The following is a 17352-nucleotide window of genomic DNA, read 5'->3' on the forward strand; positions in this document are numbered from 1 at the left end:
AGAAGGGAAAAGAGACAGGATTGTACTGAGTAGCATGGCCATGGATACCTGAATGGCTGTGCTGGCAAAGAAACTACACCTCCACTGCAAGTTGTGCTTCAATCCTGCCCCAACCCCAGAACCATCTGCACTGTTGCCCAGGGTTGGAACTGGACACTCATGTAGCTCAGGCCAGCCTGAGCGATCCATGCAGCAGTCACCTCCAGCTGGTAGGGATGGGGTCTCCGCACAGCACTGCTGGATCCTAGAGCAGACATCGGTCTGCATCACAAGTCCCACATGTCTGCTAATTGCAAATATCGCCTAAGTGCAACTCAGTATTTGACACCTATTTTTTTTTCCTGCCTAAACAAAAACACAACTTCTCTGCTACCCGCCCCGATAAATCAATTGCCAGCACCTTTTCTATGTGTCTGTTCTCTAGCATAATCATGGAGATTTCTGACAAACACGGTGGTTTTGGCATGTCATGAATGTCATGAAGATGCACCATCTTCTCACAACTCGCAAATGTAATGTAATAATCACTTCTTAATCCTGGGAAACATCCATGTAGAGCCCCAAAAGCTTTGGACTCTAACTTGACCTTGCAGGAAAAGATGACATGCAGCCCTTATCCCTAGTGCGATGTATGATACAGCCCTTTACACAAGAATATCCGGCAGTCACAAAAATTAGAAGTAGAAAGATTCTTGGGAGTGAAGACAATCAGTTATTCCTTTCTAAAAGGGAGTTTGTCTCACTAAAAAAAAGTGATTGTATTTAATAAATACTCATTTTTCAAATTATAAATAAGTTAAAAATTAACTTAAAATAAGCTATTATTTGAATAAATATGTTTCAGTAAGCGCTTAAATACATACATGCTTTTTTTTCTGAAGTTTTCAAGTTAGCTCACATTATAAAGACTTCTTTAATACTGCCATAAAACTTTGTGCCTTCAGGAAATAAAATATTGCTTTTCTTAGCCCTTTATAATTTGATTCAGTTTCCATCTACTTTGATGAGATGGGTCAGATCTACCTATTATTGCTTGTAAACCTGAGGAGGAAGGATAAATAGTCTATCTTTAAGAAAGATGCTGCTTACTTGAGGCAGGTTCTCTGCCTATACTTTCTAGAAAACAGTTTTGATTTTTGTGTCTCAGTGGGTTAAAAAAATCCAACACATTTCCTAATAGCATCCTGTCAGGTCAGAAGAGGTTTTAGGTTTGACCTGTAACTAGTTTCTAAAATATCCTATTTGTATTAAGGTATTTACAGTTTGCTTCAAGTCCCTGCACCTGAAATGCCCACTTTACTTTCTGATGGGTAAGTGCTACCCTGGGCACCCAGAAAACTGGATTAATTTTGCTACACGTGAATAATCTAGTCCTACAGATCAATCAGATAAGGCAACATCAGTCTCCTCTGCCACACACAGGAAAAGGACTGATTGGAAAGAGCCCTTTAGAGTTCAGTAATAACATGAATTCATGCAAACTGACATTCATCCAAAAACACGATCTATGAAAAAGACTACTGGAGAAGTAGGCATCTGATACAGAAGTACTACACCTGCCATTTGAGTGCTAAGTCTTTGTCGAGAACAGCTCCCAGAAGTCACTCGCTGTCCAGCAGCTGCTGCCTGTGATCACACGAACAACTGCCTCAAGGCTCAGCCCCTGCAGGCTCTTTGGTTTGGTGCACAGAGCAGCTCTGGGGCAGCCAAGAAGCCCTGAGTGATTTTTCCTTGTGGTGTAGCCTTGTCCTCGCTATCTGGAAAGATGGGAGCTGCTCTGGGACTGGTTGGAAGATGTCGTGGCTCCACTCAGCTGGGAAAACCCGCTGTTGCAAGATTCCAGGCTTGACATGGATCCCCTGGGACAGGACAAAATAGATGTGAAACACGAAACAGGCATCTATTTCATGGATAACTGTATACATCTGACAGGAGATCAACCTACTCTCTATAATGCTTACAGAAGTACTTTATTTTTTGTCCCATCATTTTCACTGTGGTCTCTACGAATCTCAAGGTTCCTTCCTCTGTGTCACAAGGAAAAGTTATCACAGACATCTTTTTGCTAGCTACAGGTATTACAACTTGCCTCTTGCAGTAAACCTCGGAGTACAATGCATCTGGTCTCTCTGTAGGGCTGCATACACAGTTGCTGAGCAGAAAGGAAAACCAGAGAGCATTCCAAACACAGCATAGCTCAGTGAATGCAGCCACTGCAGCTAACCTGGGACCTCCAGCCTGCTAAGCACCAGAGTCGCAGCTCCAGCACCATTCAGTCTTTGTCTTCAGTCCCTGCCAACACAGACTCAAGTCACCACAGCTGTGACTGCAGACTGTTTCCAACACATTTTATGCAGGTAGGGCAAGGAGGAACAGGTTTGAGTGACTGGAGTCAGGAATTTGCTGCTACTCTACGTCAACAGGGTCTGGCCAGGCCACATTCTCAAGGTCAGCACCTGCCCATCTGCAAGCCTGGTCTACCTAACCCGTCCTCTGGCTCCTAGGAAAGTACTTGTGAAGTATTCAAATTACTGGCTGATTTGAGAAGTACTTTTTGCATCACAGGAGGCTAGAGGCTATCCTGCAGAGGTTGACGTACACACTTACTGAGAAAGCACACTTAGTCAGAACAGACACCTTTGTCAAATGCCAAACGAAATATGAACGAAATAGTTAAGTTACTCAAAAAGTAACTTCTCAGAATGTTCCCAGCTAATATCAAAAAGTTCATCAGCACATCTCCCTCACTTCAAGTAGCTGTAATCAAGAACTGAAGCACAAATTCCACTGGTGGAGATCCAGCCAGCGGCCAGACATCCAGCAAAGAGGAACCTGCTACAAAAGAAAAACCTTATTACCCACCGCATTAAGGAGACTCTTTCCACATAATACCACCAAGTTTGTGTCCATCTAACTTCTTATCAATGAAATATGCACCCTGTAGAGGTCATTGGTATCTGCATGTTTAAAGTCACACTCAGTCCTCTCATACGGCTTCTCTATTGCAAGTTGTATAGTAACACACACAAGGAAACCTACCTGAAGTCCTTGGATGCAAGCACTTCATAGTAATATATAAGCTTGCACTTGTGACTGGAAACTTGCAGAGAGGCGAGAACATCATCCACCCGAGGGAGGCTAGTGCCAGAACAGGGCAGAGGACCATGCATTTTCCACTGGAGAATGTAAAAGCCGGGCCAACGAGTCACATGAGATCCCTGGAAAGAAAAGAGCACTCCCAAGTGATTACCAGGCATCTTATGAAATAACTGAATGACTTGACAAAAGTTAAAAGGAACTACTGAGCTGACTGCTTGGAGGAGCATACATCATTCAATTCATTTTACGTGCCTCAGCCACAGCTCTGTAATCTTAGGTGTTTTTTTTTTCTTTTTTTTTTAATGTTATCTTCAATTAGCTTTTTGTCACAGCTTATGGAATCTCTTTCCAATGGCTCAGTCTAAACTAGAACTGCCGTAGCAGTCATTTTCACAGGGAATTCAGAGAACGATTACCACAGCAACTGCTTCCAAACTAGACATGATTTCCCATCCCATCGATTCCTTCCCCTCCCCATCACCAGATCATTTTGGAGCATGCTAGGATTGTAAGATCCATGCCAGGGCCCAAACACATCTGACCTGGATGCTCTCTCCTTCCCGACAAACCAGTGGAGATTCCATACGACTGTAATCCACTCCAAGGACCCACGTCTTATCAATGAGCTGCACATTGTCCCCAGCAGTAGAGGTACTTGGTAACGCGGCTTCTTTATGACTTGTTTCAGGAGCTCGTTTGGAGTGAAAGAGGCTGAACACCACATCTCCCTTCAGGATGTCAAAGTCCCAAGTGATCACAGACTCCCCTTCCAAAATCTCCACGACTATCTAAAAAGGAAATACAACAAGCACGTTGTAAAAAGTCAGGCATTCAAATGGCAGTCAGCATCTTCCTCCCCACTCTACAAACACACTTTTTCCCTACAAAGGTTGTACCTCATGTGGAGCTCCTCTGAGGACGCTCGCAGAATGATAGATAGTTTCTGTCCATAACCGGATGTGATCTGCATTTTCTGGCTCTTCATCTGTTTGATAAAGTGACTTAGGAACAAGCCCGCCTTCTGGAACAGTACACTAGAAGAGTAAGAGACACAAATAAGAGGGTTCATATTAATCCACTAGTAAAGTACTGGGTCATCTGAACTCTTGCCAGCTGTCGGACACTGAGGATAGGCACCTTAACTTTGTATAAGGTTTCACAGTGAGGCTAAGTTTTTCCTGAACTACGATCATTTCTCTAATCAGTCTTAAAGAAATTGAAAAACTTAGAGAAGCTGACGTGTGGTTCTCCTATCTAGGGCAACATCATCACTTCAGGGTGAAGACTCCTGTGCACAAGTTACCTGTACAGTGGTTTGTGGTTACCAGAACAGTGGTACCCCAACCAGAGCAGAAATTCAACCGTCTTTCAGAAGGAAGCAGGAGGCTGGTGGGGTGTGTGTGTAGGAGGAGGGGATTTGAGGGAGCTTGATTCCACCTGCACAACAGGAAGGAAAACTCACCATGCAGTCTCCTCCCAGGAAGTCTGGGATCACCTCTTTGTCCACGTAATCTACCAGCCCTCCTGGACCCTGGTAGTTATTCCCACTGTAAATAAGGAACTTCTGCCTTGTGTTCTCATTGATAAAGGGACTGACCTAAAATAAGTAGACAGAGGACATCACTGTCACCAAGTGAAGTTAGAGGTAATGTTGAGATACAAACTAGAAGACTGGAAGGCCTCATCAGCAGGAATGCAGGCCGGCAGCAGGGTAGAGCTCTGCAACTCTGAAGTGCTCTCCCAAAGTAAGGGATAACAAATAAAATGCTATATCCCCTGACATTTTCTACTTCAGATAAAATAAGTTTGCAGTCACCACGTAACACTAACCTCACCACTAACTAACCTCACAAGAAATTTATCAAGCACATTCTTACATTGCTATAACTGTCAGCAAGCACTAGGAAGAACCATATTCATTACTTTTCTCTTCAGTATCCTCCAGCATGAGATTAAAAAAATCATCTTTTCCCATGAACATGAAAACCCACCCACCACAGGTTACCACTGCTGCACCAGGATGAACAGTTTGGGTCCCAAGTCCTGCCCTGGTAGAATGACAACCATAGGATCAAATACACAGCCTGCTCTGTAGCAAAGCTGTGGCCTCTTCAGAAGATCAGGTACAAGGTGCCTGGAAGCTTTTCACTCCCTAACCCTTTGAATAAGCAGAACTTACAATGACTGGATGATTGAGCTATTTGTACGTGTACAACTGCTTATGATCCTGCAGTCCAGATTTCACCCACCAGAGTCCAGAGTACAGGAAAGACCCTGGGTGCTCGCACTATCAGGAGTCTGCCCAGAGTTTCGGGGTAGTTGTCCTCTACAACCTCAATGATTCGAAGCAGGGCCTTAACTCCAGGCCGCCAGAGATGCCGCATATTTAGCCCTTCCAAGTCCACCAGACATGTCCAGGATCTAAAATAAACGTGAAGAAAAAGACCAGTCAGAATCTCTCTTTCACAGTGGCTGCTCAGCTTAAGAGCCACAAAACTTTTCAGTAACATCATGGCTGCAGCAAGATCTAAAGGCCGTTGAGGTCTTTTTTTGAGATTTCCTTCATTGACTAAATGAGGGAAACAAGCAGTTCCAGTAAAGAGTAGATCTCTACTCAGGCAGCAGACAGCCTGAATCCAGTGAGCTTTCAGTACACTGCATCCAAAAAAAAGATAAAGCAGACGTTCAACCTTGAAGGTAAGAGTAAAAGCTATCAGTGTGGAAGAGGGTGAAGGCATACAGACACATTGCTAAAAAAAAAATATTAAAAAGTATATTTTAAGGTTCTGGATTAAAAGCACTACAATAGCAAAGTTAAATTCATCTGAAGGGGGACAGAAAAAAAAAACAAGGAAGGAGCAATACTTGTTTTCATATGAAGCTGTAGAATTTATCTGCATTTAAGTCTGCTATACAAGATACCCCAAAGCCCAAACAAGAACAGCCTGTAAGACACGCACAACACTGCTCTCTGCAGTTTAAACCTAAGAACATCATCTAAAACCTTCACAGAATCATCCTCATTACATTCATTCCAACTCAGTAAGGATACAAGAAAACTGACTATACTAACGTGATGGGGCGGCCAAATAGGTTGGTGTTTTCCTCACATCTCTTTTGTCCTTCCTCATTAATTGACAAAACCTGAAATTAAAGATAGTATAGACTGGGATTAGCCTGAGCGTGACTGAGGAACCAGGAGAAACCCAAAAACCTTTAAAAATACACAGCCCAGAAATATACCAGTTTGAGAACTTACAGTGTGCAAAACAGTAAGTCTCTATGTGTTTGGAAGAAAAAGAAAAGCTTCTTTACTGAAAATTTATGCTGGACGTACAAGGTAGAGGTGTTGAAAATCTACAGTGAAGTATAAGAGCCTCAAGGTCAAATGTTATTAACTGAGCTGCATGGAAAATGGCCATGGAAAGCTTACTGTTGAACTGCAAATTATCAGAGAACATCCTTCTGGCCCATTTGTATGATTACAAAAACTTCACATCTGTCTCTGCAGGAAGACAGAGAAGCTAGGGCATACCAAAGACACTAAGCCAAAGGTATAACTTTGGTTTGTCAGCCACAAAACACAGTGATCATGTCTGTCAAGCAGGTAGATTGCTGCTGCACTACAGCAAGACTTCTAAAGACCCCAAGGGAAATACAGTTCCTCAAGTGAGAAATTAATGTAGATCTTACATGTCGCAGCAGTGATTCTTCTCCCAGGGCTTTCACCAAACCCTTTGTGTCCATCTGGCCAAGACGAAGGATGTAAAGCGGTCGTCCATCTTCAAAACAAACGTAAGGGTTTAAAAACAATAACTGAACTTGAAATGCCCAGAGATGTAAAGTTCTTCAGTGCATGCAGAAAAGCGGTATGCAGGTGATTATCCTAACATGCCTGTTGTGAGCAGGGATGTGTCACGTGCCTGCGAGAGAAACTGTTCAATGGGCTGCTAGGACCACTGACTAGGCAGAGAGTGTCCCGAGTGATAAGACACTGTTTGGTCTTTGGTATTCTTAATTTAGTGAGGCAAAGAGCAACAGAGTCAGATTGTCTAGAGCTAGAATCTGCCCTCACATCAAGCACAGGAGGAGAAGCTTCTACTGCGGACAGAGCCATGTACTGTAGTCTCCCAGACTGTCACTCTAGTACCTTTTACAAATGCCACATTAAATATTTGAACAGGATAAAAATCACATCCAAAGGCCATCCTATCAAGGAGATGCTGCTTTGCACTGGTTCTAGTCTGCCTGATTTGTGCAGAGAAAATAAGGTAACTACAGCAATAGAGAATGGCTATTTACAGACGTTAGAACTCCTTTATTAATGTTTAAAGCATCAATACAATCTTCTCCAAAAACAGACAAGCTACTTATAAGGTCTTATAATGCAAGCTACACTGTAGAATCAGTGTAAGTGGTAGCTTCTAACCTCTGTCTTGATAATGCCATCCTCCGGTGTAGTATTCATCTAGGAGGGCTGGGGGCCTCCAGGACTGTAGGATGTAATCCACCTGGTATTGCTTTCTCCAAGACAGCGACTGACAGAGCATTTCTCGAGCTTTGTCAATGTTGAAGTCACGAGCCCGTAGAAATCGAAGGATATGTTCATCTTTGGGGATCTGAGAGAAAAGAGAAATTGTAAGGATCAGGACTTGTACCACTGCTCTATGAAGCCTGCAGAGAAGCCTGCAGAGCATGCACCAGTTTTAAGATAAAGATCAAACGTACTTTCCTTCTCCCTCCCGAATCCAACTCAATGCAGCAGATAGTGATAGGAGCATGAAAGCAGTGACTAATTCGTAGAATCATAGAATTCATGTCCCTTTGAGAGAGATGGGCTTATTAATTTATCAGAGCATTGCACATGCACACATACAGCCTGTGAGAATCCCCTGCACTAAGCGAGCTGATGGCCAGACGCCCACGCAAACTCCGGGCTGGCTAAAGTTTCCCTCAGTCACCTGTCCACAAGGACAAACAAAACACTGAATGAAAGTAATACAGCTGCAAGCTTACCTTCCTGTGGGGCAAATTAGCAAAGGATGAAAAGCATTTGTAGGTAACACAATAACCAAGTTAAGCACGTGCTGTTTGGAGGTGGGTCACCACTGTACAGTCTCCTAGCGATCACCCACTAGCACCACATTTCAGGCCTCTCCTCTGCTTTGCTGCTGGTGTTGTTTGAACAGAAAAGCTTTTGAGTCCTTCCACAGGCTCACCGCATCCCACTGCACTAACTCTTACCAAAAGAAACAAATCACCCAAAGTCACAGTACACCCCCGCTCAGTTACTCATCCCAACACATTCGGTCAGTAATTCTAGCACCACAGGCACAAAACCCTTCCCAAACCACAGCTGTAGAATGGATTATTCCAACCTCCTTCCAAATCCCCTATCTTTTTCCCTTAGCTGAAAACCAAAAGAAAACCAGGCAGTAACACTAGGTAGTAGGCAGTATAACAATAACTAATGGATCTCAGAAAATTGCCAAAACTGACTAAAAGCTTGTCAGGTGTGAAAACAGCTGGATTCTAGTTGCATGTACTGTTGATTTCTCTTCTCAGTCCCTTCACCCCAACTCCCCAAAAGTGTCTGGCCTCATTTGCTACATCAAGTTTCCATTAAAAATTTAAGTTCTGTAGGGCTAGAATAGTCTCCGGAGTGTCTGTACTGTGCTTAGCACAATGCCAGCCATCTGAGCCCTGCTGTAACACAAAAAAAGCGTTCGTTCAGGAGTCAAAGCTCTTTTGTTTGTTCACTGACAGGCTCATGAAAACAGAGAGCAAAGGAAGAAAGCAAAGCTGCCAGCAGTGTTTCAAAGGCTGATATGAAGCTGCAAGGGTTACTACGAATTGATTCCGTACAAAGGTGGGTAGAGCTCAGGCAGCCTAGAGCCAAGCCTAGAAGCACCTGAAGAGGAGATGGTAGCTCAGCGGTGGACTTGTCAGTACTAGGTCAGAGGTTGGACAAGGCAGTCTTAGTGGTCTTTTCCAATTTGAATGATTCTACGATTAATGCTGTTCAGCACAATGCTCTATTTCACACACTTTGCAAAACTGCATTTGTATGTCATTGAGAGGAAAAAGGCAGCTTTTCCAAATAGGATCTCAGATGTATTTAGAAGAACACCCCCCAAATTTTCTGCATCATAGTAAAATTAAAGACAGCAGAATTTTCCTTAGATAACTGACATTAGCATTTCTGCTGTTCAGAGAAAGCCATTACTCACAAGACAACAGACAAAAACCCTTCTGTAACAGCCCTGCATATCCTGTAAGAGGAGGGAGAAGGGTTGGCTGTTACACAGGTTTCTTACTTTCAATGGTTTTCAAACCTGGACTGCACTTAACTACAGGTAAGAGGCAAATTCAGCACTTATGGACCAGAGGTAGGGATCTCTGAGGGGACTTAGTCTACTCATGATAGAATTAGTCTCTTAATTATCTTTGTCCAACCAAAGCAGCAACTCCCACCTGCAAGAAAACAAAGTCTTAATTTCAGCCTGTTGTTCTACTTACTAGCAAATTTGCACATACTGATCTATATGGCACAAAGCTATTCATTAATAGCTTTAAGTAACTGCACTTTTAACACCGTTTGAAGACTGTGTCTTCAAATACTCAGATTTTCTTTAGAGCCATGATAAATCTGACTATGGGAAGGGACAAGGATCCGGATAGTGAAATAGAAAGGCAGAAGAGGACAAAAATAAGAATAGACAGCTTCCAAGAAACAGGAGATCTACAAATACTTTTTGATAGAGCAGTAAGGACATCTCTGCTCCGAATTAAAAAAACAGGATGTCACAGCATGATAACAGCCTCTCCAGAGAAAATGCAAGTGATGTAGGACGAGCTCCTGATTCTGTATTATTCTGACAGGCAATCTGTGATTTAAGAGAAGCACACAGGTGAGCAGGAAGGGGGTTTAAGAAAAAGTATAAATAGCCAGCAGCATCCTTCCCACTTGTTCAAGACCCTGTGGGGAACAGAGCTCACAAAGCCTACACAAAGGGTACAAGGCAGCTGCTGGCTGTCACAAAGAGCACTCAGCAATCAGCTGTACCTTGCCGAGGTACCTAACTCAACAAGCAGCTGTCAGGAGGAACAAGAGCTTGTGCAGCTCACGGTGCTCCAAGCACCCCAAGAGGCTATTGTTTCACTTTACTCACGTGCTGTCGCTTTACCTTTTCCAGCTTCCATTCCCCAGCCTCTATGAGGGGAAAAAAACACCCACAGAACAGGCAAACATTTAGAACATGCTTCCTCCATTTGAAACCGAGACCCTTTTAGATCACAGGCATGGATAAAGTCTCACAGTCTTGCTCTCATCTACGGCTCATTTTCAGCTGGATACCCAATAGCTGAGATATCTCCTACCAATCACACAGAAGTCCATGCTGTTTTACTAGACAGGTCACTGTAGACCTGAAAAAACGTGTCCTATATTTCAGAGCACAGCTATGCCTGGGGATCCCTGCCCTTTGTTTTGTGTCTGCTTGTTGCAGTCCTTTAAGGGGTCCTTTGTTCCACTGTGTGTGTGTATATATACACATACATATCTCTACATTCATTCCCATAGTCTTTGTCTGATGATAGCAACCACCACTCTCCTGGACATGGCCCAAGTTATACAACCTGCTGTTGATGCTGTCATATACCAGTGGCCTTACACAGATTTGACGGGTGCTTGGTGTTCTGAATGTATCAGCTCTCATAGACTGAACAGTATTGCTAGTCCCTGGAGACTGTCAGATACTCAGAGACTTTCACACACTACCTCAACTGTTCTTCTCTTCAGTCTCCTGTCTTTTGGTTAAACTGTTTTTCCATTCACAGGCACCAACAAAACCCATAAGCACGCTCACACAAAGGGACTTTGTGGCACACTGGATTCAGTAACAATTTTTTTTTTTCTAATTTTCTACATGGGTGACAGACAGGAGTCTTTTCAAAAGAAAACAGGGCCTTAAAATCATGGTTAAATTCCCCATACTCAGATGAGATATGCTCTCTCTGCTTTGAGAAAGACACAGCAAAGCATTCAGAAAGTGCAGGCAAAGCTCCTTGTAAACAATTGCTTCTCTTGGAAAGGCCAGTTAAAAAAAATAAAGTCTTCCGAAGCCCATGAATGCAGAGTGGCACCTAAGCCACTCTGTGTGACTGACTGAGTAGTTATCCTCTAGGCCAGGAAGCTATTAATACTGAAATCTCATCTAGCTGTACTCCATTTTCAAGGGGGATCACTTGCTTCAACTATCTTTCTCCTGTTTTCCCCTTCTCCTATGGGCTCATTATCTACTCTGCCCACCCAATTACTCTGTCTGTTGCTATTCTTGGTCCTTTCTTCCTCACCACCCAATCTCTCTGCATCAGAGAATCTGTGGTTACACTCCTCCAAAGACATTTAAGCTGCTCCAAGTCTTTTCTTTTCTCATCCACATGCCCCTTATTGTCTTGCCCAATACAGGGACTCCCCTTTGATTGAGAGGAGCCCAAGCAGTTGCTGAACATTACAGCAGCAGCAGAGATGCACCTAGCCTACAGTAGTCATGCTGCTTTTTTCAGGGAAAAACACGTTTTCACCTATACTAGCTGGCCAACTCTAGCTGTACACACCTCAATCCAGTGACCTCAGCTCCTCTGTTTTAGAGGCTTACACAACATACCTCACACCACAAGGTGAGATGGTCTCTGCGTCCTGAATTCCGTGTGGTTTTGAAATCGTACATTTTGATAAAGGAGATTAAAACAAGATCAGAACGAATTCTGCTCAGAAGAATTCAGCCCCAGGCTGTACAAGCTGATACAACCTGCCTGATACAACACGCAGAGCACACTGCTGAGGCAGTAACAGAGCTAGGTGTTACCAACTGCCTCACTTGTCAGCATCTGAAGACGAAGGGAGAGGGGCTGCACGATCAGCGCAGCTAGCCACATCTCCCACCCCACCCTGCAGGGCCTGGGAAATGCGATGCACCCACACCGGTCGGTCTGGACAACCAAGCCCTGATCAATGCCTACTCTAGATACACGGCTGAGCCACTGTGCTCTGATACCACAGTGCAGCCTTTCCAGTACCGACAGCACTGCAGCTGTAGTTCATGATGTGGCTGGATCCTGCTGCGAGATCACACAGGCTGTTCTCCACCCCTGGCCTTTTACCCAACCTTGCCAAAACAGTCAAGTCTCAACACACGGATTATCCATGACCCTGAGTTTTACTGTAGACCTTGAAGGCAAAACAAGCTATAAGAACAACTGCATTCAGGCTTCCAAGGAGGTGCTCTCTGCACTATCCACCCACCTTGCCTTTGTGCGTTTCTTGAAGCCACTGACGAAGACGGATCAAGCAACTCTCTTGCATTGGAGTCAGCTGGCCCAGATATCGCTCAATGTAATCAGCATCCAATTTGTCAGCTGGAGAAAGAAAAAAGAGCAATTCAGAGGAGACTTGGCATAGCCAGAAAGGAGATAGGCAGTTATTTCTACACATCAGGTTGCTTATGACTTGCACCGGAAAAGCACGGATGCCCTCATTTTAGCTGCCTGAGGGAAGCAAGCAAGCGAGTCTCATGGTGATTAGGGCATAAGGACACAGACAGTGTGTGAGGAATCAAAGCCAGATCGCTCCACTTGTCTCTCAGAACACTGATTTCATTCAACCCTGACTACTGCAGCAGGAGCTTTTAAAGAAATATTGTGAGCTCTGGCACTCATCTCATTAAACACTCCAAGGCCTGGGTACTTAAATCTCCTCGTGTCCTAAAGATCTCATTCACAATTTCAACGACAAGAGGCTAAAAGGCAGCTATCTGAAAATTGAAATGTTATTCTGCTTATGGACACCAGAGGGAAAGGGAGAATAATATTAATATTTCCAACAGCAAGGGTGGTTTTTGGCACGAGGATGCCCCGTGTGTACCAGCAGCTCAAGGTTCCTCCAGCTCAGAGAGACAAAGGACAAGGGCTTTGAGCCTGCCAGCATTCAGAGATAGCCACAGATGTGCTATCCAAGGCTCGTATGTGTAGATAAGGCTTGTACGTGCAGATGCCAGGAAGGACAACATGGCACCCAAAAGGGAGCAGCACAGGCCAGTGGATGTGTTGGAGGCATGCAAGCACATGAGAAGGGCTGGGAGGAGGACCTCTGAGCTAGCTCTGCCTCATGCAGGATTTTTTGGTTTTGTTCTTTTTTCAGCAGATACCATTAAGTGCAGAATAAGGACTGGACACCCACAGGATACGCTGCTTCTGACTGACAATACAGAAATTATACTTGGTAAGTGCTACACCCCCACAGAATCCACAGAGCTAGCAAGCTGAGGAGCACACACAGGGAAGTATATTCAAGTTCGTGAAGTGATTAAAGCAGAAATAGAGCTACGCTCCTCTTCTGCTAGACAGGATCTGCCACTCTTAGATTAACTTTAATCTCAAAGCACAGAAGCATTTCTCGTACTCAGCTTCCCTATGGATTTGTATCCTGTTTACAGATGAATTCCAATAGAGAGAAGTTACAAGAGAAGGCCCAGTGAGACTAGAGCCCTGAAAGGTTCCAAATGCCAAGCTTTTTCCCTGAGTTACCTTCAGCTAAAGAAGTGCTGTCTGCTTCTGAGAAATAACAACTATTTCCAATATCACCAATCTAAATCAAAAGGCCTCTCCTTTTTCTGTCAGAGAAGAACCTTCTTTAGTCTAGAAGATATCTTTTTGTGTGTTGATCTGGTGATGAAGTTTGATTCAGACATTTTGGGTGAGAAATGCGTTAGGCAATATCATTCCATGCATTTGTCTTGGATTAATATGGGGAGAAAAACCACCAAACCAACCCTCAAAAACTTTCATTTTGAAACAGCCAAAGTATTTAACTATAAATTCACTTACACTGTACTCATGATATCTTTAAGTTTCTCCAGTTTAAAGTACAAAGTGTTTTCAAGATCAGACCAAACTGATTTTTTTTCTGAACTCAAAAAATACCCATACTGCCTATATAGTTTTTCTTGGCTTTTCAGTCTGGGAGGGGGAAAAAAAACAACTCAATTGTTTGTTATTTTCTTGAAGAAAGGAAATAACTTTCTCTCCTCCCCACCAGCAACCCAGAAGAAAAGTCTCATGCCAAGAAAATAAAAATAAACTCATTAGTCAGTGATGCTCGAGGCATTTAGATCGCCAGCAGCTGCTACTGCTTGGACACTGCATACCATCGGGGCTGACAGCCTCTGCTGGAGGGCAGGAGCTGCCAGTTTGCTCTTTGGTAGTTCCCCGAGCCCCAGCCTCAACGGGCACAGCATCAGCATCGTGTCCAACTGCTGGTGCTTGCTCAGCTGCCTGTCCGCACACAGCAGGAGGTGTCCAGCGAGGGATGAATGTGATCCCTTGAGAGATCAGCTCCTTCAGGTAATGTTCAATCACTTCCTTGCCCTGAAAGGGGAAAAGCTCACATTAGGGAAAATGCCCCATCTCCTCCAAACCAGCAAGGTGCAGCAGGGTCTTCCTCAGTATAGATGACTAATGCTGTTAAACAGAATGGAAAGAGTTGTCTCCTCCCACCTGCATGAACCTGTTGGAGAAATTTCAGCATGAAAGCACTGTACAAACAGTGAATTACAGCACTGGCCAGGCACATTGCAATGCTGTGGATGCAACCACCTTTATGACATTTTTATCCTTTTGTCCTACTACCTATCAGCCAGCCACACTGCTCCTCTGCAGCCCAGGGGAAACAGCCACCAGAAGAAAGTGCCTCTCCCACAAGACACTGGAGAGGCAGGGTGCTGACTTTTACCCAGAACTTTCTCTTCCTGCATGAGAACAGTGTCCTCAGTGTCTGAGGAGCCTGGCACCACAGCATCCACTGCAATCCTCCTCTGGCACAGCCTGCTCCTTCTCCTGCACAGAAACATTTCAGTGAACAGATTGTTTTTGCTCACCACACAGTTTTTTTCTTTGTTTGGTCTACTGAGCAATTTCTGAGACATAAGCTAGGACATAAAACTACAGCAGGTCTATTTTACAGAAAAGAAAACTGAGGCACACAGAGCAGGCGTTTGATTTTTTTTTTTTTTAATAGCACAAAGGGAAGCCCATCTTACCCGCTTGATGTTTGAAGTGTACTGTTTCATGGCAATTTTTTCCACTGTGCTTTCAAAGCCAAAAAATGACTTGATGTCGAGAGATGCAGACTGTTCAAAGCAAGTCCACTCCTCATTCTCAGGGTGAACCTAAGCCCAAAGACATACACAGGGTTGGATGGCAGCAGGTACCTCACATTATGGCAGGGCCCTTGCTCCGGTAATGAATAAGCTGTTTAATCTCCAGAGCTACGGAGGGAGGGGGCAGAAGAAGCTTCCTACAAGGCACTGACACACCCACATTTAACAGTCAGACTAATTCTTCCATCGTAACAGAAACGGGTCATGAACTGGACATGTGAACTTTTGTGGTTAGAGAAGTGGTCTTCACACGCACAAGGAAAACAAGCTTAAAACCCAGCACACCTGAACAGTAACATTACTAGCAGAAGCTCTACTAAAACAGCTAAATATATATATTTATATATATGTATAAATATATATATTTTCTGCTTTTGGACAGGGAACTCAGCCACTGAAAGTCAGTATTCCTCCCCAAAACATGCACGGCAGACCTGGGAGTTTTCCCACTGTCAGTTCAATGTCCACCTTCCCCTGGGTTACCCTACATATGGTTACAACCTACAAAACCTCTTCCTCTTCTAAACTTAACCCTTTTCTGAGGGGACTCTATTCTCTGTAGGTGCTGCTGTTCACAAACTGGCACGAAAATAATAATCCAGTCCACTCACAAATATACAGTGAGCTCTATAAAGGACAAATCCTCCAGGGAAAAATACTAAGCAGCTGCAAGAGAAGGATCAAATTTCTACAAGTTGCTTCAGAGAGCATTGCAGAAAAGGAAAGATGAGAATAAACCTGCTTCCGGTGCATTCTGGCAGGGAAAAGGGAACTGGTAAAAATAGAGCAGAGAACCATCTTGAGGATGCAGACAGCTAGCTCCTGCTCTGTTCCAGGAAAGCACTCCCCTCAAAGCCCAGCTGTTAACGTTTCCTTCCAAGGGACTCAAGCCGGAGGCAACACAGCCAAAATCAGCAAGTGTGACAGTGTCTGAGCAATTCCTGAGTTGACCTGGCAGTGTTTCAGAACTGTCAGTGCCTTTCATAATGATGGAAGTTTGATTTCCTGTCATTTTTGGGAAACCCCACGTAGCCACCAACTGATCTCTGGCTCAGGACCTTCCCCTCCATCCAAAATGGGAATAACTTTCAAATTATTTGTCTTGCTTGAAATACAAGCTACTTACAAGTTTTGCTTACTCCCAAGAAGCTGAGCTGTTACCCAGTTGCCAAAAGGGCAGGTAAGTAACAGGATCTGGACTTTTGTTTAGGGAACAAAAACCACTATCTGATTGCTTCCAGAAACAGGTGAAGCTATTTAATGGTGACTGATCCCTAATAGCACAATTAGGATGAAATGACACACTGTTGCTGAAGATACAGCCATAAAGCAAGACATCCCAGGCCACAAATAAGGCTCAAGACGTTTACCCAAAAATTTAGAGCACGAAGATCACGATGAGATGCTAAAACTTTGACTTACTTGCTGGCAAAAAGTTAATTACCAGACTTCTCTGGCAATTTAGGTTTCCTCCTAAACATCCAGATCTAAATATATGCCCAAGCTCCAGATGCTTTTAGCAACCTGAATTTCAAGCCGAAAAACTCAGGGAACACTGTCAATTCTGAAGCACCAGCCATCTTTTCTACTCTCACTCTAGAGCTTAACACTCCAACTACAGAGTCAGTCAATTTTATGAAGTTTCTCAAGCCCCACAAAAGCACTGGAAGAGGCTCTCTAAAACCCAGTGGCCTTTCAGTATCTAACTGTAGTGTTACAGTCCAGTGTTCAAATTCACTCAAACAACTTCACCCTGTACCTTAGCACATGGCTTTTAACACTTTCTTCACAGGCAAACAGAAAAATGGCACTTACTGAGTAGCTGCACGTCTCAAGGACGACAACACGGTTGGCAAAAGTCTCATTGTGGGCTTCAATGCGGAGAGTCCGCTCTTTCCAGTTCACGGTGTTCTTCTGTATGAAGAAAACATACTCCACGCCTGCAATCTGAGAAGGATGAAGAACCAAATATATTTAAAAAAACGGAGAGAAAGGGCAGCCTTAGGAATCAGTAACGATCTGAGCCAGCCAACAA

General features: G+C 43.9%; 1 protein-coding gene across 1 annotated transcript in view; it reads right to left on the bottom strand.

Annotated features, from left to right (window-relative positions):
* Window positions 1–1113: 1113 nt before the first annotated feature.
* SEC14L5 (SEC14 like lipid binding 5) overlaps window positions 1114–17352 on the bottom strand; it is a 31299-nt gene continuing 15060 nt past the window's right edge. Inside the window, exons 3-15 of the mRNA XM_035549045.1 lie at window positions 17133–17264; window positions 15198–15326; window positions 14307–14526; window positions 12407–12519; window positions 7529–7718; window positions 6793–6881; window positions 6173–6243; window positions 5349–5520; window positions 4562–4696; window positions 3996–4133; window positions 3642–3887; window positions 3040–3218; window positions 1114–1859 (exon numbers count right to left, since the gene is read on the bottom strand). Of these exons, the coding sequence (XP_035404938.1) occupies window positions 1754–1859; window positions 3040–3218; window positions 3642–3887; window positions 3996–4133; window positions 4562–4696; window positions 5349–5520; window positions 6173–6243; window positions 6793–6881; window positions 7529–7718; window positions 12407–12519; window positions 14307–14526; window positions 15198–15326; window positions 17133–17264 (1920 nt within the window). The 3' untranslated portion in view covers window positions 1114–1753. The remainder of the gene's footprint in view (window positions 1860–3039; window positions 3219–3641; window positions 3888–3995; window positions 4134–4561; window positions 4697–5348; window positions 5521–6172; window positions 6244–6792; window positions 6882–7528; window positions 7719–12406; window positions 12520–14306; window positions 14527–15197; window positions 15327–17132; window positions 17265–17352) is intronic.

The sequence above is a fragment of the Cygnus atratus genome, chromosome 15 (genome assembly GCF_013377495.2).
Source record: "Cygnus atratus isolate AKBS03 ecotype Queensland, Australia chromosome 15, CAtr_DNAZoo_HiC_assembly, whole genome shotgun sequence".
Classification (NCBI taxonomy): domain Eukaryota; kingdom Metazoa; phylum Chordata; class Aves; order Anseriformes; family Anatidae; genus Cygnus; species Cygnus atratus.